This window comes from Hypomesus nipponensis, chromosome 7 (genome assembly GCF_054491055.1).
Source record: "Hypomesus nipponensis isolate SF chromosome 7, ASM5449105v1, whole genome shotgun sequence".
Taxonomy (NCBI): Eukaryota; Metazoa; Chordata; class Actinopteri; order Osmeriformes; family Osmeridae; genus Hypomesus; species Hypomesus nipponensis.
In genome coordinates, this window is record NC_140367.1 from 7532263 (window position 1) to 7554902 (window position 22640).

The 22640-nt window shown below is 48.6% G+C and overlaps 1 protein-coding gene and 1 long non-coding RNA gene across 3 annotated transcripts in view; both read left to right on the forward strand.

Moving 5' to 3' along the window:
- pawr (PRKC, apoptosis, WT1, regulator) overlaps positions 1-19009 on the forward strand; it is a 45190-nt gene extending 26181 nt beyond the window's left edge. For both annotated transcript variants that reach the window (XM_084701507.1, XM_084701508.1), the window contains exons 3-7: positions 2372-2485; positions 9442-9476; positions 13090-13210; positions 14329-14433; positions 17029-19009. In XM_084701507.1, the coding sequence (XP_084557633.1) occupies positions 2372-2485; positions 9442-9476; positions 13090-13210; positions 14329-14433; positions 17029-17115 (462 nt within the window). In that variant the 3' untranslated portion in view covers positions 17116-19009. The remainder of the gene's footprint in view (positions 1-2371; positions 2486-9441; positions 9477-13089; positions 13211-14328; positions 14434-17028) is intronic.
- Positions 19010-19669: 660 nt separating this feature from the next.
- Positions 19670-20835, forward strand: LOC146276574 (uncharacterized). Its single transcript, XR_014762451.1, has 2 exons — positions 19670-19761; positions 20327-20835. It is a non-coding gene; the product is annotated as an uncharacterized LOC146276574 (long non-coding RNA).
- The last annotated feature ends 1805 nt before the right edge of the window (positions 20836-22640 follow it).

The following is a 22640-nucleotide window of genomic DNA, read 5'->3' on the forward strand; positions in this document are numbered from 1 at the left end:
CGCTCAGCCCGCGCTGCCTCCACCGTAAACAGGAAGGGGAGAGGAATTCTGGGAGTCGACCACTTCTCTTCCGACCTCACTCCCCCGTTTCCTCTCCCTGTGTTCAGGCGCGCGTCTTTGTCACTTTGTCCGAGACCCTTCGACCGACGGATACAAGCCACTCGCGTCCCGGGGTCAAATGGCAGTTTCCATTTCCATGTTGATGGGTAATGCTTGTCAGGGTGATGGTGACTGATGGATATTAGCTGTGTTGTATCTCCTGGGCTTCGGCTGGAAGATGCAGTCAGGTTGTGGCTGAAGGTCATGGTGTTCCTTGTCGACTTACTTCATTAGTCACTGTACCTTGGAGTGGTCCCACATGAGGCATATGGACCGCTCCAATGTCCTCATCATTCAGTGTTCTCTTAGATTGATTATGGCCAAGCATGGAGACAAACATGGGTCGATCTCTCCCCGTTTAGCCTCTGGAGTGTTAGGAGATTGGCTCCGCAGGAAAACGCAATCTTTTTCTGACGTTTGGGGGAGAAAAACTCCCATATATGGATGCGCTGAAATCTCTGCTACTTTTAAAGGGAATACGAGAAACACATGGCCATGTTCAAACAATAGTGGGTAAGAAGGACCGGCATTCATTTCCAACATAAACACGAGAAGTTCTAATTCCAGATTTGAGAGCCTGCAAAGGACTCTGGTAGATTAACTGCGTGACTGCATGTCTGGTCATCAAACTTCCTGTTGATTCAGACTTCTGGGTTCTGTGGGACTCCTGGCCTCTCTCGTCGATTGTTTGTTATCTGTGTTTAGTTCTTCACCCCTGACCTCTCGCCCTGACTTGGCAAGACTGGCCCTCTGGTATGTGGACTGGTCCGCTGGGGTGAATACTGGCGCACTGGGTCTAGTATGGTACAGTGGGGTTTGTGCAGAGGAGACATGGTGTTGAACCATGTCAGACATTCCTCTCCACGGGTCGGCTGGATCACTGCAGCGTGTCAGCGCCCAGAGGCACCTCAGACTGCAGGGAAACTGACACTGCTCTAATGAGCTGCTCAGTATGGGTGTTTCAAGGGTGTTTTGGTGTGTGTGTGTGTGTGTGTGTGTGTGTGTGTGTGTGTGTGTGTGTGTGTGTGTGTGTTGGACAGAGAGATGGGTTGAGATGGAGAGATGGAGAGAGTCTGAGAGGGAGAAAGGGAGAGATGGAGAGACCGAAAAAGAGGAATGGAGACAGTGTCAGAGACCAGAGGGTTAGCAGTTACCATGAGCATCAGTCAAAGTTGGAGCAGGGGAGAAAGGAGGTTGACTTTTTTTTTTCTCCCCCTGGAAAGCTGATAAACTGCTTGGCAGGAAAGTCTTTGTAAATGACCACATTCCTTGTTGGCCCTGTAAGGCTATTTTTACCATTCAAGGGCCTACTCAGCAGCCAGCTTTTGTTCGCCCTGCAGCGCGAGACAGGAAAGCCTGCTCTCTGGGCCGTTCCAGCGGGAGCCTGTCTGTCTTTTACGCAGACCTGCCACCCATTTCACTGTGGCAGAGTAGAGCCGTTCATCGAGGAGTGCATCGTATTTTCCTCACTGATATTTCCTACTTTTGTCTTCACACTCTATTCACTACTTTTACAAGAAAGTAAATAAAGTTTGAAGGCAAAAATATGTCTTCATTTAGTATAGTGTATTTTAAGAGGAGGCTGAGATCAGAGGAATGCCTCATTGAAGTTACAAAATGTCCTGGGTAAAGTGCAACATTTCTCACTTAGCAGGTAGCTTTAACCAGACATCAACCCATACACACATACACACACACACACACACACACACACACGGACACACATACGCAGACCTACGTCACAGCGATGTTTACTCAGTTTGCTGGTACATTCCGCCCAGTCACCAGGCCTGCTGTGTGTTGACTGGGCAGGGAGGTGAAAGGTCCCTTCCCAGGCTGTTCTCTCTTGCCTGCGCCGCAGTGCGCTACCAGCCTGTGGCGTCAGTGCTCCCCAGGGCTTCTGGGAAATGAGTGCGATCATTTCCTAAGAGGATTAGGAGAGGAGGGTGTGGGCCCTGGATGTGTCTCGACGGAGGTTACCACGGTGACTGTGAGAATGACCCCGGCTGTCACCGGGCATCAGCTCAATGTCTTATTCTCCTTGAATGACCATGTCTCTGCCTTTCCCCCTCTCTTTCTCTCTTTTCCGCTCTCATTCTCACTCTTTCTCTTTTTCTCCCTTTCTTTCTCTCTCTCTCTCTCGCTCTCGCTCTCTCGCTCTCTCGCTCTCTCTCTCTCTCTCTCTCTCTCTCTCTCTCTCTCTCTCTCTCTCTCTCTCTCTCTCTCTCTCTCTCTCTCTGTCTCTGTCTCTGTCTCTCTCTCTCTCTCTCAGAGTTTGGATGAGCTGGATGATGATGACGGAGTAAAGAAGGACGAGGACATCACGCAGCACAACACGGTGCAGAACGAGGCCATGACCGACCCCGGGGCTGCCCACCTATTACAGGTGAGGGTGTGGGTCCCCTGACGTATGACTACCAATGAAGGCTTCTTATCTGGGATGGGTATAGCTCAGTGGTAGAGCATGGACCCAAACATCAAGAGGTCCTAGGTCCAAGTCTCCTATGTACCATGATACTTTGGATGAAAGCTAAGTGAATACACTTGCACTTGAATCTATTAATGGTATTTTACAGTATATATTAGCATTCCTGACATGTATATTTGAACTGGCCACCTACCACGTAGTGCAGGTATAACATATGTGTCGTGCAGGGTAGATTTCCTTGCGGTGATGTCCGTGCATGCCTGGTCCTCAATCTGGCTCCTGTGTAGAAGGGCCGCAGCTGAGGTACCTCCTTCCTGCCGAGCTGAGGCACTGTTGGCCCGCCAGACACACATCCTGGAGCAGGGCTGTCCTAAAGACAGGCAGCAGGCACTGAAACACCCTCACAGCCAGCAAGCTGTGTCCAAGTACAAATGCATTCGTCACCTACAAAACTATCTATCTCCGTTACTGTTCAACGTGTTGACATTAGCGGCGTTCTAAGCATATGCCCCTGGCGCTTGGCTGGGATCATATGCACACTCCTCAGTCTGGACCATTTCTTCTTAAAACAAGTGCTGTTAAATTTCACACACATGCACAAAGTATTGTGAGCACACACACGCGCACACACACACACGATGTGCCAGGATTCTGGAGTACATCACGCCTCTGTTGTCTGCTGTGAGGCTGGAACCATTTATTTCGACAAAGTGAGCTTTCCTGTGTACTCACAAACACCACATGAATAGGAAGGGTCCTACCAGCACCGTGTGAACCTGACAATCAAGTATCTGCTTCGCTGTTGCGATGATCCACCCTCTCTTCTCTGTACCACAGTCAGTCCTAAAATATTGAGTTGTCTTCACCTCCACCACTCCTAGAAAACCTGCTCAGCCATACATTTTGACCCAGCCATGGTGAAGCCCATCCTGGGTCGACTCACTGCAGGGGAGACCTTTTAACTGGAACCAGATGAGGGCTTCACCTCGACCCACACCACGTCTCCCCCTGATCCAACGCCAGGCAGATCTGCTGGTGGTGCTCTCTCTGGGGCGAGACTACGGTAGCTGTCGCGCTGATCGAAAAGAGGAGGGGAGAGAAAGATGGGAGATGGAAAAAGAGAGAGGATGGGGGAAGAAAGGTGGAGAGGGGGAAAGAGAGAGGAGGGGAGAGAACGATGGAGATGGAAAAAGAGAGAGGAGGGGGAGAGAAAGGTGGAGAGGGGGAAAGAGAGAGGAGGGTAGAGAAGGATGAAGGTGGAAAAAGAAAGCGGAGGGGAGAGAAAGATGGTAGAGGGGGAAAAAGAGAGGAGGTAAAGAAAGATGGAGAGGGGAAAGAGAGAGAGAGCGAGAGGGGTATGGGAAATAGAGAGGGAAGGAGAGTAAGTCGGGGGAAATGGACAGGGGAAAAGAGAGAGAAAGATGTTTTTTTTACTGTGTAGCGGTCAGACAGACATCGGTGGAGACAGAGCATCCCAGAAATGTGCCGTTTTACCCTGGGCCATTCATCAAAGTAGACAAGTGGTTGCTATGTTGGTCCGATGTAAAATACTTCTACCCAGAGAAAACCGTGTGAGGCCTGTTAGCTTCTGCCCTGCTATCCAGATGTCTGGAAGACTCCAAATATTGGACTGAAACATCTCCATTTTGGGGTGTTCATGTCAGAGAAGGTCTTTGAAGTGTGCCTGTGGACCTGTGTGCCCTCCGGCAAAAAGAGAAGTACTGGAACTGTCGGTGTTTTGATAAGCACCACCGTGTTTTCCTCTTCCCTCTTGTCTCCCTGCGAACCGAGTGCAATTTGACTCTGCTTCTCGTTTCACTGCTCATGAAGGTACTCAAGAGTTTTCAGCCTGTCGCAACACCGTGTGACGAGGATGTTTGCTGATTGTGTCGGCTAGCCTGCTTGTGTGTGAGAACAGTGAGAGGCTTGTCTGACAATGGCTAGCTCTCCAGCATCTCTGTGTACCTGCTCATTTAAACAATCAGCACACACTCACTCTCTCTCTCTCTCTCTCTCTCTCTCTCTCTCTCTCTCTCTCTCTCTCTCTCTCTGTCTCTCTCTCTGTCTCTCTCTTTGTCTCTTAGTCTCTTTCTCTTTGTCTTTCTGTGTCTGTGTCTTTGGAGTTCTCTGGGGGCCCTCATGTGGTCCTGGTTATCAGGCCTTCTCTCAGTCATGCTCTCTAGGGTAAGGGGAGCTGTGCAATGAAAACAATTTCCATGATCCTGGAGCTGTATCAGAGACACAGACTGGAACCTTCTGGAACATTCCACCTCATCATCTGCTTTTAATGTGACGCTTGGTCCGCTGATCACTGTGTACAGGAGGGTGGTTCTGGGGCCTCTTGTCTCTGCTCATCCCTGTGTGTTCTTAGTGTGTGTGTGTGTGTGTGCACGCCCTTAATAATCGCTCCTATGCAAAGATAACATTTGTTATACCTGAGTAAGATCCTCTACTCTCACTCTCTTTCTGTCTTTCTCTGTCTGCTCTTTATTTCAGTTTTTTCGCTTGCTCGCTCACACACACACATACACACACACACACACACACACATTTTGTGGTGACATCCAACACCTCTTGACAACCCTCATTTGCATTTTTAATTTGCACCTTTCAGTCCAAAAGCGTCAGGCGATTGCTTACCAGCCAGGGAATAAACCCTGCTTTTCTCTCAGCTGAGCACTGTTTGGAAAGACTTTCAAAAGTTTTGTAGTTTTACTTGTCAAAATATTTGAACAGGTTCTCACCTATGTTGACCAAAGCTTACAGGCACATAAACCAAGTCACCCAGAGTAATATTTGTCCTTTACTAGTTTTCTGTCAGCCAAAGTAGGTCATGTACCGTACTCCGCTGTTCCAGCTGAATTCTTTTCCCCCACCGTCTCAAATGTCAATCATAGTCTTGTATATAAAGGACACATCAAGAATGGAGCATCTCGGGGTATCCAGTAAGATAGCCATCTTTTATCGGCCTTGTGGAGCGAGATGGGTTAAACATTTGCAGCTCAGGGTTTTTGGCAGTGTGTTGGAATCCAGAAGGCATCTATTGTTGGACTTTTATAAGGCATGCCTTTAGAGATTTATAATGTTTTAATGGGCTGTCAAATTCACAAAAGCCGTCAGATCACAAACAACCTTAAATTCCTTTTCAAGAAATGTGCATGTGATTTATGTGAGGGGAACATTGGCATGAATTATGCATTTGCTACTAGACCCCCCCCCCACACACACACACACACACACACACACACACACACACACACACACACACCAGACATGCTCCCCTCAGTCAGATAGGGATTGATATGACACAGCTCTTGTTTGTCTCAAGTCAGCAGTGGGCTGAGACCACAGTCTAAAGGTCAAATGAGCCTAGCGCTGTGATGAACAACCTCTCCACCAGTCTTAACAGAACAGCTCCATAGACCAGAACGCACAGCTACTGCAACCCTGCCGTAATGTAAACTCAGTTTTCAATGCATTTAAGTCTCTATTCTAGTCCAAAGTTCCAGACTTGGCACTATTGTGATCATGTATTCCCGATTTTATAGTATTTGATTCAGTTCAGCAGTTCCTTATGAGAGTGGATCCAGTAGTCAGTGTTAGTGTTGTCTCTGTTGTGCCATGTGTCCTCTGTAATCGAGGCTGCTACGATGCCTATTATGGGAGCTGTCAGCTGAGCTCAAGCATGATGAATAGTCGTACGTCCCATAATGCACCCCTGCTAAAGAGGCTGCACTCGAATGGTGTTAACCTACACAACAGGCCGTCGAACATTCTAAGATGATCTCTCTGAAGCACAGCAGTGGGCACACTGATGTGCTGAAGTTGGAGAGGAAGGATGAGAAGGCATGGTGGTTCTCTCTCTTTCCTCTCTTTACAACTGTCAGAGCACCCTTGCATTCATGAATGCATTGCCTAGAGTTGGTCAGATCAACACAGACACTGTAAAATAACATGTTTTCTCTTTATATCTCTGTCTGTCTGCCTCTCTCTGCCTCCCTCTCTCTCTGCCTCTCTGTCTCTCTCTGCCTCTCTGTCTCTCTGTCTCTCTCTCACACAGACACACACATACAAAAATATACATGTATTAAAAACTCCAGGAACCACCTTTAGCCTTGATTAGATCTCACCAGCAATGATTTAGCTAATCAAATCTCCACAGCACCTTTATTTCACTCAAAAAAACGGGGTTTGGCTGTCAATTCTTAAGGAAGGACTCACCTCCTGATGTATTTGGTCTACGGTGCAGATGAGCTTTAACTACACCTGAAACAAGGACACGACTGTATCTGAGGAGCTGGGCTGAGCATACAGCTGGTGCTGGTATAGGTGAGGGCTTCTTGGTGATGTACCCGCTATCTTTCAAAATATATTATGATGCATATTTGCATTTAGACAGCCAATCTTGTGTGTCCTATACTGTGCTCCATTTTTCTTTAAAACAAGTTTTGCAGTTTAAATATAGACAAGTTTCTTTTAAGTGTGGAGCTACCAGTGCTGTGGGATCAGATAATGAAGGCCTTAAAGCCTATGAACGTCTTATTACTTTGGTTTTAGGGCTTTTCTCTAAACTTCCCTTCCTCTATTTCTCGCTCTCTCAACTCTCTCTCTCATCTCCCTCTCTCCCCTCAAATCTACTGTCTCCAGTCCTGTCACTTTGCTGCCATTAGCATCCGGCCCTAACACCCAGCACTAAGTCGTCATCCTCATGGACAGTCATGTGAGACATTGTCATCACAGTAAGCCCTAATCCTTTATGAAGTCAGCAAAGCTCTCCTGAAGCGCCACCAACACCACAAAGTTGTCCTCCCCCGTCACTTTGGAGCCAGCCTCACTCTTTTTCATAGTTTATGGAACACATAACCGCTAGCTCAAAGGGTTTTGTATGTTGTGACTCACACCTATGTCTGATAGGGGAGGGGAATGGTGGTATCCGTGGACTTTGGAACCATATTCAAAGTGGTTATCCCACAGTACAGCAACACAGGGATGAAACAGACACCCTGGGCTTGCCCTGCCGTCCATCCTACTTGGCCTGTCATCTAGCATCCCTCTATCCTGCATCCCTTGTCCTCTATCCTGCATCCCTGGTCCTCTATCCTACATCCCTTGTCCTCTATCCTGCATCCCTTGTCCTCTATCCTACATCCCTTGTCCTCTATCCTGCATCCCTTGTCCTCTATCCTGCATCCCTTGTCCTCTATCCTACATCCCTTGTCCTCTATCCTGCATCCCTTGTCCTCTATCCTACATCCCTTGTCCTCTATCCTACATCCCTTGTCCTCTATCCTGCATCCCTTGTCCTCTATCCTACATCCCTTGTCCTCTAGCCTACATCCCTTGTCCTCTATCCTGCATCCCTTGTCCTCTATCCTACATCCCTTGTCCTCTATCCTACATCCCTTGTCCTCTATCCTGCATCCCTTGTCCTCTATCCTACATCCCTTGTCCTCTAGCCTACATCCCTTGTCCTCTATCCTGCATCCCTTGTCCTCTATCCTGCATCCCTTGTCCTCTATCCTACATCCCTTGTCCTCTATCCTGCATCCCTTGTCCTCTATCCTACATCCCTTGTCCTCTATCCTACATCCCTTGTCCTCTATCCTACATCCCTTGTCCTCTATCCTGCATCCCTTGTCCTCTATCCTACATCCCTTGTCCTCTAGCCTACATCCCTTGTCCTCTATCCTGCATCCCTTGTCCTCTATCCTACATCCCTTGTCCTCTATCCTACATCCCTTGTCCTCTATCCTGCATCCCTTGTCCTCTATCCTGCATCCCTTGTCCTCTATCCTACATCCCTTGTCCTCTAGCCCACATCCCTTGTCCTCTATCCTGCATCCCTTGTCCTCTATCCTGCATCCCTTGTCCTCTAGCCCACATCCCTTGTCCTCTATCCTGCATCCCTTGTCCTCTATCCTGCATCCCTTGTCCTCTATCCTACATCCCTTGTCCTCTAGCCTACATCCCTTGTCCTCTATCCTGCATATCCTTGTCCTCTATCCTGCATCCCTTGTCCTCTAGCCTACATCCGTCTACCAGACACGCCCTGTATCTCACACACATCCCAGTAAAGCTGCTGGTCCCAGAGGCCAGATGAGGATGGAACCCTTTCACACAGAGGGCTCAGGACACACCGGGGTAATGGATGGAACGTCAGGAAGCCAGACGAGGCTGGTGCATGCTGGGAAGCAGACATGGGGAATGGCCTCCCCTTTAGCCTGGCTCAGAGTGAAGGAAGGAAGGAAGGAAGGAAGGAGAGCAGGGGAGCTCCATCAAATTAGACATGTTCCAGTGTCAGCCCTGAGCGCAGAGTATAGACACACACACACACACACTAGAGCATAGCACCTCTGAGGAACTGACCTGCTTTTTAGATGAAGGTGTTCTCTTCTCAAAGGAAATCTTTGGGGGCATTACCACCTAGGTATAGACCTAAGCAACCATTAGATTATTCAATAATGGAGGGGGTTATGATTAACGTCCTCACCTGGGGTTGCAGAAGGAGATTGCGGTGCATCACTCTGGGCTATAAGGGTCTAGCTAAGCTATTAAACTCAGACAGAATACCTATATATCAGCGCAACAGCAGAGACTCAAGCTCAATGTTTATATACAACCTGCAGGCTGGTCCGGAATAGCTATTCCAGGTGTATTTCTGCTAAATCATATTGCTGGGATGGAATTCAGTTTTTATGGTCTACATGCATGTTTGTTTATATTCTTATTTGAATTATCTTTTCCACTAACCCTAATCCTATTCTTAGTATCTGATCTGTGAAACATATTTATAATAAATTACAAACTGAAAACTTCAGAACTTCAAAACACGCCTTCTGTTTGTAAGGTTGTTGTGTTGTTGTTGGAGAACATTCTCTCTGGACTGACACAACTCTTCTGCCTTGTTGTTCCAGGATACTCCAAGGTCTGGGAGCGGTCGTCATAAGAGGTAGGAGACCCATCTCTCACAACCACCTTCCAGAAAGAGTTGTGTTACGTGCCAAGGGATGAATTGCATCGATTTGGGTCATTAATGACTAGTACATCCGCACAAACACATTTGTTCATTTTAGTTTCTTGAAACTGGAATATGTGCGCGTATGTCTGTGTGTGTGCATGTGTACCGGGCACTACCAGTCAAGCAGACTGGTCAGAAATGTCATTTCTGACCAATAATGGTCAGAAATGACAAGGCAGCTTAAGTAAGCACGCTCCTCTCTTGGTGTCAGCTGGACGCCAGCAGACATTTTCCTTCTAGACGTTGGCGGGCGCCCTGGCGAAAATGAAGTGATTTGCTCCAAAGGTCTGTGGCAGTTCATTTGAAAGGCTGGATCCAAACCAGCCACATATACTGCAGCATCTGACTTTAAGTTCAATCAAAGTTGATATGGTCATAAACGTCTCTGATTGCAGCCCATTTTCTGTTCTCACAACTTGTCTGATTGACACGTATTATACAGCTCCCCCAAAGCCATTCCTGTCTCTTGTAGATGTGAATTATTTGTAGATGTGAATTATTTGTGCTCCGATGGAACCTCACTCCCGTCACTGCACACTTCACTGCAATACTTTCAAAGAACAATTTGGAGTTTTGTGCCCCTCTCCTCCCCGTCGTCATTAGCATGAGACAATGACCACCAAGCGCTTGTCGAGTTGAGGCGGAATATAGGCCAGGACCACCAGCTGACGCTCTCAATCTGGCCAAGCAATTACGCCGGCCTGTGATTGGCTGGCGTGGCCACAGTTGGACAGTCCGGCGAACTGGAGCGGAGTGGATGCCAGGTGGGCACCACAAGGCTGCTGATGGGGGGGGGGGGGGGGGGCTGGCATGGGCTAGCTGGTATAGCAGGTGTGGGCTAGTGGGGATGTGCAGGGGCTACCTCTTGTCCCTTCAAAGCTGAAACATCAGGAGAGTGCTGTGGTTTGTCCTCTTTCCTCTCTCGCTTGCCTTGTTTGGTTGGAGTTGTGGTTGCAGGGATTAGATCATCAACATGATCTGGACCGAGTTGGTGGGACATGATTTAGGGCTTAGCCAGACCTGGCGCCTGTGTGCTCGTGACCAGGATGGTACAGAGTGTACAGTCTGGTGCTGGCTCTGCCTTGTCTGCCCACCTGCTAGGACTCTGAGCTGATCACGGGCTTCTCATTCGCTCGCTCTCAGTATCTCTCGCTCTCTGTCTTTCTGTTCCTGTTTCTCTGTGTCTCTCTCTCTCTCCCTCCCTCCCCTTTTCGGTCTCTCTTTCTCCCTGTCTCTCGGTGTCTGTCTCCCTCTTTTTGCGCTCTGTGTTTCTTGTTTCTTCCTCTCATTCTCACAGCGGGTTGCTAATAGGCCAGAGTGGGCTGTTTAGCACGGTGACATGGACACTTAGAGCGGGCTCCCAACAGATGCTGAAAGCCCACGAGAGACTCAAGGTTGTGTGTGTGTGTGTGTGTGCGTGTGTAAACAGAACATGTGAAGCTGCAGCCTTCTGCTCTGGAGGGGGTTGGGGGGGGGGGGGGGGGGTTGACAAAGGTCAGCACCAGAGTTGGGGGTCCATGTGCCCCAGCACAGATGTACTGCTGAGTGTGGGGTGTGTGTGTGCGAATGTGTGTGTGTGTGTGTGTGTCTATGAGGGAGGTGTGGCCTCCAAGTGGCCTTCACAAGAGAGAGGAAGGAAATGCACTCTAACTGGGTGTGGGCGAGCACCCTGGGAAGCGTTTCCACCTCTTCCTCTGCATCAGAACCAGCGGGCAGCACTGCACTGTTTAGCACTGAAAAGGAATGAAAGTAGTCTTAATAGGCTTTAGTAAATGTCAAGGAGCCAAAGACTCAGGCTGTCTGTGAGTGTCTGTGTGTGTTCCAGTCCGTGCTCATGGGCCTGCTTGAGCGTGCGTGCGTGATGAGTGACAAGTCAGGACTTGTGAAGCGGAGCTGAATGAGGTGATCGGCTGGAGTGGTTGTCGCCATCCAGGTGGCCATTGTGGGCTTTCACTCGGACTTGTGCTGAACCAGGCTCCCATTTGAGACGTTTTTTTCAAAGTTGTCTTCGCTTTCACGAGGGGAAATGGGCGCTTCAGAATGTTCTTTTCAGACACAGGCATAATAGAATGTCATACTTTTCAAAAACTAGAATGAGAAAAACGAACTTCCCAAATGAGAGAAAAGGCCCAGCACATTCCTCTTCCGTTCCGAAAAAATGAGTGAGCTGTGCCACAATCAGTAAATACTAGTGCTGTCAGTTCAACGCGTTATTAACGGCGTTAACGCAAACCCAAATTAACGGCGTCAATTATTTTATCGCGCGATTAACGCTCTTTTTGGCCTAGCAAACTTTGTAGTTTTTTTCACATGCTGTTGCAACAACTACCGACGTTAGAAAAACTACAACACCACACCGGATCTAGCTAGACCGGAAACAAAACAACAGGCACGCCAAACACTCGTTTGGCTTGCGAGCTGGCTAAAGAGTAGTAGCAGAGCCCGTTTACGGATATTAGACATTCTCTGGTAGTAGGCTAACGTTACGTTTTGAGTGGATGACGAGCGCGAGATGCCGAAATGGATGCCAATAAGATTCTGAATGGAAAGTTTGATTTTAAAAAGTTGCCAAATGGTTCTATTGACAAGACCAGTGATCTGTGTGTTTTGTCGTTGTAAACTGAACTATCATCGCAGCACGTCCAGTCTGAAATACCACTTGATGGCCAAGCACACAGCTGATGCGAATTCTCTGCCCCCTCGTCAAAGCCAGGCGATTGCAATGTTGTTTTCAATAAAAAAAATATTTGCACAAAGCAATCCGAACCACTTTTCTATGTTGATAAGAGCATTACAATTTGAAAAAATATTGGGACAAAAAGAAATCAGGGACATTTAGAATAGATAAAAAAATGTGCGATTAATTGTGATTAATCGCGAGTTAACTATGACATTAATGTGATTAATCGCGATTAAATATTTTAATCGTTTGACAGCACTAGTAAATACTGAAATAAATCAGCTGGGAACATGGGTTCCTCCGCTCCCTGGGTGCCCTGAGTTGTCTTCGGGACAGAGCGAGACGGGTAGCGGATCAACGCTGCACACCTCGCCCCTCGCAGCATTTCTCCTCACCAGCTGACAAACAGGGCCACATTGTTTGCTCGTGACGTGAAAAGAATGGATGCCAATTCCCGCTCTCTCCAGTCCCTCTGTGTTTGAGATGGACACATATTTAAGCCTTTCATTCCCCCCCTCCCCCCATCTCTGCTCAAGTGGCGAGATGAAACTTTTGACAGCTTTTGTGTGCTAATGGAGCTTAGAAGCAGGGGGTGCTGACGCAAACACTGCAGAGTGATGAAAAGTTTTTTTTTTAATGGATAAAACACTGTTATTTTCGGGCCTTAAGAGTCAGTCTATTAGAAGCCCATTGTATAGCCAGGGCTTCAGTCCTAATGGTCAGAAACAGCTTTTAGCTTGATGCATTATTTGTCGCTATTGACAATCAGTAAGCGTCTCCCTAACTGCTTCTGTGTGTGTGTGCCTGCTTGTGTGTGTTTGCATGTGTGCCTGCCTGTGTGTGCGTGTGCGTGTGTGTGTTCAGCTCCTCAGGGCCTGGCTCCGAGGAGGAGTCTGGGGGAAACAGCCGACAGCGCCCCAGCCGCCCCGGGCGAGAGGCTGCAGCCCCGGGAGGCCTGGAGAGAAGGCTGGAGGACCTGGAGAAGGTAGCTGCTGCCTGCTCTGCTGGAGCCTAGCCCCCTCACTGTTACTGCTGCTTGCACATAGAAGGGTCCAAACAGACAGCAGCTCCAGCGTGGAGCCCTGTGGAGCGTGCACATGTTAGTCTGTATGGGTCAGGGTAAGGATTAGATCTGGTCCTCTATTAGCAGTGTACTTGACATCTACTGGTGTACTGGCATCTACTAGTGCAGATACACCACCGCTTTCTCCCGTCTCCTGTCTCCTAACCTGTCTCCTGTCTCCTAACCTGTCTCCTGTCTCCTAACCCGTCTCCTAGCTCCACACTAGCCTAGCTGTCCAGTTCCTCCTTCACTGCAATATCTCCTCGTATCTCTTCAACGAGCCAGGATGACCTTAACCATGGAGACATTTTACTTTCCAGCACGGCGTTTCTGAACTCCCCGGGTCGCTCAGCTCTGCTCCCATCACTTTTCATTCTTAAATGTCAGGGCCGGTCTGGGAGGAAGTGGGAGAGAGGACAGCTTTAACCTGGCCCCCCTGCTGGGAGCCAGGGCTCTCTCTCAGCGTGATGGACTGCTATACTGGTCCATCTGTTTATGTTTCCGCCTCCAACGTGTTGTGTTACAGGCCTCGTTCACCTGGCTGTTTGTCTCGTTTGACTGATGTTACGGTTTTATCCAGTTGCAGAGGCATGTGCTGCATGCTTATGTTTTCGTGGTATCCCATTACGGCGGCGTCCATCTTAATAATGCGATTGATGCTTTGAAGCTCGGGTTACTTACGCCACTCAACATTGGATCAGATAAATACTGCTTTGGACAATCAACCACATCAAGGATAATGTTTTCTTGTCGTTACAGTAGATGTGTTTCCTTGGAAACTGGTTCTGGCTTATCAACTGTAGAGGGGTGGTTTAGCCAGAAAGGCAGATTGAATAAATAATTCTGTGTACATTACTGCCGCTCCCACCGTTCTGCATCCTCTCATTCTGCTTCTGTCCTTCCTCAAGCCATGCTAGCACCTGCCCTCCTGGTCCCCTAGGTGACCTTAACGAGTATTTATTGTCTGTTAAAGTCCTTGGCCTCAACAAAGCCTGTCCTTCTTTTAACAGAGGTAATGGTGTGTGTGTGTTTCATTTCAGGAGCTGGCCATGGAGAGGCAGGAGAATGACAAGCTAGTGAAGGCCCACCAGGACAAAGACGACCTCATCGACAAGCTAAGGGAAGAGATCGACCTGCTCAATAGAGTAAGTCTCACTGCATAGGCACCCTTTCTGTCCGCTGAACTCAAAGACGGTGTGGTGTGTAGGTGCTTTTTTTTCTGTCTCCCCCAGTGAATCTGTGTTTGAAAACACAAACTGGCCGCCAGCCGCGCCTGGTCGCCTGCCTCTCCCACAGAGGACGGTGCTACTCAGCTGTGGCTGACAGAGCTGGTGTCCTGTTGACACGGCACTGGGCTCCAGCAGAGCACAGACAGGCCGAGAGGCCCCGGGCAGCGAGTGGCCTCGCAGCTGTGTGTGTAGAACCCCACGAACACACTCCCACCTCTCCTATCTGCAGCCAATCAGCTTGATAGTGTGAAGCGGCTCTCTCAGAGCAGCAGAAGATTACAATTATCCACTGTCGATTAGAGTAAAACTCTCAACACGCACACGCCGTCACATTCTCCCCCTACCCAAGCTGCTTATTTGGCCCTGATTGGTGTTTGATGGAAATGAGTTCAACTCATTGTCAGCCATCACCGTGGTCCCTCTATCTGGGCTGCTATGCTGGGCTGTTCCTGGAAACCAACACCCAGTTTGAGGTGAGGTCACCTCCCCTGCAGCCTGTGGCAGGGTGTGGGAACACTGGTGGTGTTCGCCGTGTGGAGCCCGACTCAGAACAGGCTGGTCTCTTCAACCCTGGGACTTTCCCTGACGGATCTCATCATCTTATATGTTCTCAAAAAGGAATACGGCCTGGGGTTTCAGTAAAAACAATCCCCATGATGATCAGTGATCCATAAACCATGGTGAAGGAGATTCTGTGTGCTGAGGAAGGTTGGATGGGAATGCATTTGGACAATACTTGAAAAAACTTCCCATTGTATCAGAGGCAAAGGAAGTCTCCGCGTAGGACAGAACAGCTGTCACCATGGCAACCATATATATTACCCTGGCACATAGTTTTCCCAGTAGTACCAAGAAATCTGGCCCGAGAACAGTCAGATTCTGATCTGACCTGTAATACATATCCTAGTGGAGCTCTAAGCCTTGTCAGAAGTTATCGTTGTTTTTTTTTGGTTTGACGGATCAAAAACATAATTCGCTCCTGGCATAAAAAAATGACTAGACTCGGGCAGCCAGGGTTTTCCTTTTTTCTATTGGTCTGCCCTTTGAGGTCAAAGCCGTGTTTCCCCCAGACTGCCGGAAGGGTTCAAAGGTCAGGGATGCTCATGTAGCAGACGCCTCACCCCCTTCTCTGAACCCTGAGCTCATTCAGAAGTCCTCGCCGCTGGGAGACGCTCCACCAACACTCCGTCTCACGACCTCCTGATCCACTTTTCTGGGTCACGGTTCTGGCAGGCGGAAAACACGGTTTGTTTTTCTTTTTTTGGGGGCATTTGAAAAAGGAGAAGCAGTGTGGGGGGGGGGGGGGCGGGGGGATGCTGACAGCCTTTCATGTCTCAGATATACTGCAAGAAGAGATGGCCGCCGTCCTCCGACAAAGCATTCCAACGCAGACAAGTTGTGAGCCTAGAAACACACAGGGCCAAGGGTTGTGTTTCACAGGAGCCGCCGTGTGTTCTCCCTGGGCCTGACTGGTTTCATTACCTTGACATTTCTTCATTACAATACTACCCACAAGCTATATGGCAGTACGGGGGGGGGGTCCAGACATGGGGGCTGATGCCATCACATACAGGAAGTGTGTCATTTAAAGTCTGGTCCTGGAAACGCCAGCCGTGGGTGATAACCATCAGACAGCCTCTCCCGGAGACTATACAGAGCAAGGCCTGATGGGATAGAGGGAGATAAGTATAGATCCAGTCTGGCATCTTCTGTCGGGGTTCCAGATGGAAGGTTGTCTCCCCAAGAGATGTTCCTCTAGCGGAGGGGGGAGGGGGGGCTTTGATAATGTTCCTCCACTGGCTCACTGAACACCCCCTGCTGGGAATCTGCCTCTGGATGTCCCTGAAGAGTCCAGGCTGTCTGCTGCTGAGCTCAGGTGCATGATGGAGGCCGCTCCATCTAGATCTTATCTCATGTCTTATTTTGGTTCTCATTTCGGGGAAACTCCTCTGTGGTTCGTAACGTTTGACTACGTCCCTGTCGTTAGGGAGCGGTATCCTCCTCTGAGATCGACCTGGTGTCTGTCTCTGTCCACGGCGCTCCGGTGTCGAGCTGCTCTGTGGTTGCTCTGAGTCCGGGTTATCCTCCCGTCCTCCTCTCCTGTACCTTCACGCCTTTTAAAGTTTGCAGAGAAGTGCGACTGTGCTCATTCCTCTCCCCCCATCCCCCCCCCCCCCCCCCCCCCCCCCGTCAAACGGTCGTCGCCGCCGGTGATGGAGGAAGCCGAAAATGAAAAGTGTCACTTTGGGATGGCGAGGGTGAGGGCTTTGAGGAGCCGTTGGCAGCTGCTCGTCTGTGGCTAATTGAAGCTGTTGATGTTTAATTTGTTATTATCGAAGGCGAGGTGGCTGAAGGGTAGACCTAGGAGTTCCGACTACCTCGCTCTCCCGCCTCAGTCCCCCCCCCCTGCTCCTGACAGGCTGGCTGAATGTGGCGACCGGATGGTACGTCTTTGCAGAGGGACAGTGTGTGCTCCTGTCCAGGTGTCTGACGGCTCGGTGTCTCTTGCAGGACCTCGACGACATCGAGGACGAGAACGAACAGCTCAAGCAGGAGAACAAGACTCTGCTGAAGGTGGTGGGTCAGCTGACCAGGTAGAACCTCCAGCAGGTAGAACCAACAACAGGTAGAACCAATGACAGGTAGAACCTCCAACAGGTAGAACCTCCAACAGGTAGAACCAACAACATGGACATGTCCTTCCCCCTAAATGAACAACACCCTTTACAGTGTCTTCTGACTGCCATGTCTCAGTTTCCTGTCATTCCTGAACAAAAAAAATAAATAAACATTACATTTACATTTAGTCATTTAGCAGACACACTTTTATTCAGAGCGACTTACAGTAAGTACAGGGACATTCCCCCCGAGGCAAGTGGGGTGAAGTGCCATGCCTAAGGACACAACGTCATTTGGCATGGCCAGGAATCAAACTGACAACCTTCAGATTACTAGCCCGACTCCCTAACCACTCAGCCACCTGACTCCCTGACTCCCTAAACATATATATATATATATATGTATATATGAGAGAGAGACAGATTTGAGAACCTCCCAGCCTTAAATTCTACATGTGTTCCCCCTGAGGATGGGATTCTGACTTCAGTGGAAAGTTTTAAAGGAAGTGAGTGTTCCTGTTCCTGGTGTCTTTGTGTCTCTGCGGACGTCCTGATGTGTCTATGGTGGCATATTTAATGTAAATTTGTTGTAAATACTCCATTTTGATTTTGTTTGTTTTGTTCGATAAAACCTTTACTAAGGAAAACATTGAATGTACCCAGTTCATCACAAAGCACACAAGGTTCTCCTCTCGGTCGTTTAAGTGAGCTGACAATGCCCTCTCCACATTCATAAATTCACGGTCTGTTCACCGGGGGAGGGGGGGGGGGTCTTCTGACACAGGAAACGTTCCCAGATCCAAGTCATCCTTATGTATAATGACAGTGTATTACATAGCAAATATACTCTGTGAATCATTTCTACATCCATGTCTATTAGACCGTCAATAAATCCTGTGCAATTCAGACCACATTTCAGACAAAACCCCTACTGTCAGTCAAAGTGGGCTATGTGCCTCGCCCCGCCCCTTTAGGGACACATCCAGGAGGGCCACAAGCTTGAAGGAACAAGAGCATTCGACCGGCTCGTACCCATGGTTACCTTACCATTCACGTGTGGTACATTTGAACCCAGGCTGTATAGAAACAACCCAGGCTCGTTGAAGATATACAGTATATACCCATGCTTTAGCTATTTCAAGTGTCGACAGTTTAGTATTACGCCGTAGTATGTTGGTGGTGAGGTTTTGTTTTGGGGTTTAACCCTGTAGGAATCAATGTGGAATCTTTGTGTATGCGTATTTTGGCGTCTTTAATTCAAGCGTTTACAACTTGCCTTTTTTTTTTTTCTTGCAAATGTTCTTAGCTGTGTTAGCTGCTCGTGGTATACAATGAGCGAGATATTTACAGTAAGTTACAGCTCTCCTTTTGTCGTATGATAACCAAATCAACTGAAGGAACATGCTTTTTGAAGGGGCTCTCAACTGTTTACTCTGAGCAATGATGAGGGTGAGACAGTATATTCCTCTTAGCTAATCTGTAGTGAGACCATGCATTCGTGTGGGGGCTGGAAGGGGGTGCAGAGGGGCTGGGGAGGGGGTCAGTTAATTGTTGTGACGTGCAGCTTTCTATCTCTCCCTCTTGTCTTGTACTTGTCAAGCCCACTGGGTGGCAAAGAATATATTAAAAGTTTTAAACTGTACAGAGGGGATTCTGAACACAACCACTTTCTCACACACACACACACACACACAGTCCATCTCTCCCACACACACACACACACACAGTCCATCTCTCCCACACACACACACACACACACACAATCCATCTCGCACACACAAACCGACACGCGTCCTACTCCTCTGTCTCTCTCCACGACATCATGCATGTACAGAAGATGAAGTCATTTAATAAATGTTGATTATCTCTCCTCAGTCGACTCGTTCTTGTTCTTGAAGTCTAAGTTGATGTGACAGTGCCGTGCGTCTGGGCAGGTAATGTACTCTGACAGGACTGGGGTGGCAGGGAAGGCTTACTCCTCCATCGCTCTCAACCCTGTTCTCAGTCATCATACTGGTCACTTGTAAGCCTAGCTGGTAGACCGTCCTCTCCCTATATAGCGCTATATCTCTCTTTCCCTGGCCAACTCTGTTTATGGATTCCTCCCAGCCCTCCCCCCCCCTCCCTTCCCCAGCTCGAGTCATTAGTCCTCTCACCTTGAGAGAGGAAGGAGAGAGGAGGGCTCCACAGGAAGCACATCACCACTAATGTCAAGGTAATTGCCTGGTCTCCTCAGGTCTCCTGGCCAGCCCCCATAATACCTATTAGCATTTTCATGAAAAGAAAGGTTTTGCTTCAGTATGCTTGTGTAAAGGACTGAAACTATTCCATCTGTTGGGAGGACTGTTCTCAGGGAGCCTCCCTGGACTCTCCGTCGTTCCCAGGTCCTTCAGTCACCTCACCCATCCCACGTTTCAGCTTCCGGCTCCCACCCAGAACAGCTGCCTAAACCGCTCAACCTGGTTGATGGTCCAGTGTCATCATTCATTCTCCCCAATCCACCGTGGTGATGTAGAGATCCAAATGCAAGTTGCATGCCACGATCCCAACGCCTCACCGGTACTGAGCGCCACAAAGCTCCGATTTGTAATCCAAGTCTGAAGTCACAGATGAGGAACTATCAAAGGTTATTACCCCAATCCCTCATTAAGTTGGCTCAGTAGCTGTGCCACAGAACAGAAGGGACACTTTGTATTCATAGTTTTTAAGCAGACTTTAAAGATGTACTTGGAGATGATGCAGCTGGTATGGTCTGTCATATAGAATGGCCCTCACTGTGTACACACCCAGATGCATTTGATCCTGTGGAGCTGATAGCGGTCTGGGGAGGGTGGCTGTGTCTCCTTATCTTGTTCTTGAAGGAGCCCATATTTCATTATCAGTGGTTTCATGGCTGCTGGTCCTCCGAGTCTATCTCTGCTCCATCTCACATCCAATGTGCTCAGAGCCACTCGCCCATCTAGAGACAGGTCACAGCGACGGAGAGAGGAAAGGATTGAGGGAGGACAATGGACAAAGAGAGGGAGGGTGAGGGGGAGAGAGAAGGGATGAAAAAGAAGGAAATTCAATTTGGTTGTTTTTTTGTCGGGTCCATTTTGACCAGTAATACAGTTGTGGTGTATTACAATATATCTTTTGAAAATCTCCCCACCCGTTCATTTGTCTCCCTTTTGCCCGCTTCCATGTTCTAGAACTCCGATCCTGGCACAGACATTGCCCCAAACGCATCGTCTTTGGTCTTTTCCAACCGCACATGGATGACCTTGGTGTTTCTGAGAGCCGTTCTGTGGCTGACCGCCAGCCAGGTGGATCTCTGGTCACTCTCTTCCACGATTGTCTGGAAGCAGCCCTGCTCTGACTCGGAGCCTGTCACGTGAGAGCTTGGCGACGACATCACCCTGACACTGGCTCTTCTCCCCAGCTTCCATCGACGCGGCACGGCCACGTCGTGATGTTGAAATGCCCTATTCAAGTCAATAGAGGAGCGTGGTTTGTCATGTCTGTCGTCTCTGCAGAGTGAAGACTGTGAATAACTCATGGAATGGATTCTCATAATTTCGATCTCCTTACACTGTTACCATAGCAATGGTGGTGATATGTATTAGTGTAAACACCCAGGCCTGATTATGATGGCGTACTATACTCTGATAGCATGTTTTGTTTTTCCTTTTGTCTGCTTAATAAAACGTTTTGAATCAGATGAACATGTATGATTGTTATACTATCTAATAATAATATACCCATGTAAATATATATGAATCAGCATTTAATTTTGGGACTGTCCTTCTGGAGACACTGCAGGCTACTGACTGGGTACTGTACTAGCAAGGGTTAGAGGCAGCGCCTACAGCAAAGCAGGTTTTTACAGTGCTAAGCCCAGCGCTGGAGGACCAGAGGGTGACTTCCCTCCCTCCTCCTCCTCCTCCTCCTCCTCCTCCTCCTCCTCCTCCTCTTCCTCTGTTGAGAATAAAAGTAATCTCTTCCAGAGATCCTCTGGTCCGGTAGCCATGGCAACGAGGTATGATGCGGATCCCGATCAATCCTTCTCCAACTGTGTCTGAGGACACACGCACACACACGCACCCTCCCTGTTAACTACAGATATTCTCCACAGCCTGGTTATGGAAGAATAATGGCGCGCTAATGACCAGTGACACCAAAAACATGGCAATTCTAAATTTTCTTTTGCAACATCTGGGGCAATTAGGATGAGGCAGGAGATTGGGAATTGAGAACGTTGAGTGTGTTTTTACCTAGGAGACACTGGCTATTGGAACTCCTGCTCCTCCGATGTAGAGTGTACTGGTTGTGTCTGCCTGAAGGGCTCCCTCTGTGCCACATTGACTTTGCTTCACCAGTAGGTGGCGGTGTTCCCATCAGATGCCTGCTACACACCAACCAGCATTCCCATCACCACAGCACTCCACAGATTCAACGCTCTGATGTTTTGCATATGCCCTTGACCCCAATGTCTTCTCTCAGTCCCTGGGTGGAATATCATATTATGTTTTGTAATGCCGTTTGGTGATATCCATCGTCAAGTGACCATTTGAATTTAGCCAAGTGAATCAATTTGCTGGTAAATGTAGCCACATTTTTGCATAAAATTCTCACTTTTTTGTGAACATTATACATGATGCTATGCTATTTTCCATTGCTTGACTTTGCAAATAAAAACCTTTCATGATAAATTCTCGGTTTTTCAGTAGACCTTTTGCTACACAAACACAAGTCACAGATATGAAACAAAGTCAGATGATCATTATTATTGATGCCTTGACAGTGGAAAAGGTGGTTTCTCCAAAATCTATCAATATCTTAGTTTAAAACCCATTACCCTTGGTATATAGCAGCTTGGCATTTCAAGTCCGTTTGGTGTAAAAGAGCCATATTCCGGCATTGCACGATAAACCGTTTCTAATACAGGGCTTACTAAGTTTGATTGTTTTGCTGATGAGTCATAAACCGGAAAATGGAAGCTCTCTGGGGACTGTCGATAGTCTGGGAAGGTCACTCTATACAGTTTCCATGACAGCGAGGGGCCCCCTGGGGGGACTAGTGGCTGTTGTGTTCCTGTTGTTTCGGGGGTTGATGTGGAGGGCTGCACCTCGGGGTCCACGCCAACCTGAAGCCCCCGCTGTCGTGTCCTCTCCTCAGCAGGGCTGCCAGCAGGGGAGAGGCACAGGGCCATGTGGGCATGTTCTGCTCAGAGCACAGGCTCATTCTGAGCTGTTCCCCTGGGGACTGTCACGCACACACAATAGACCCCCTTCCCTGCACACACCCACACACACACATACACACACACAACAAAGGTACTGTCTTAAAAACTCCACACAGACAAACTCACACATGTAAACACACAAGCACACATACTTTACTCAAAGCATTTGCTGCTGGAATGATCGAGACAGCAGAAGCACACCAGGGACTTGTCTTTGTGCAGTAAGTCAGATGCCTGGAATTTATCTTCCTCCCATGTGTGTGTGCAAACAGCGCGTGATG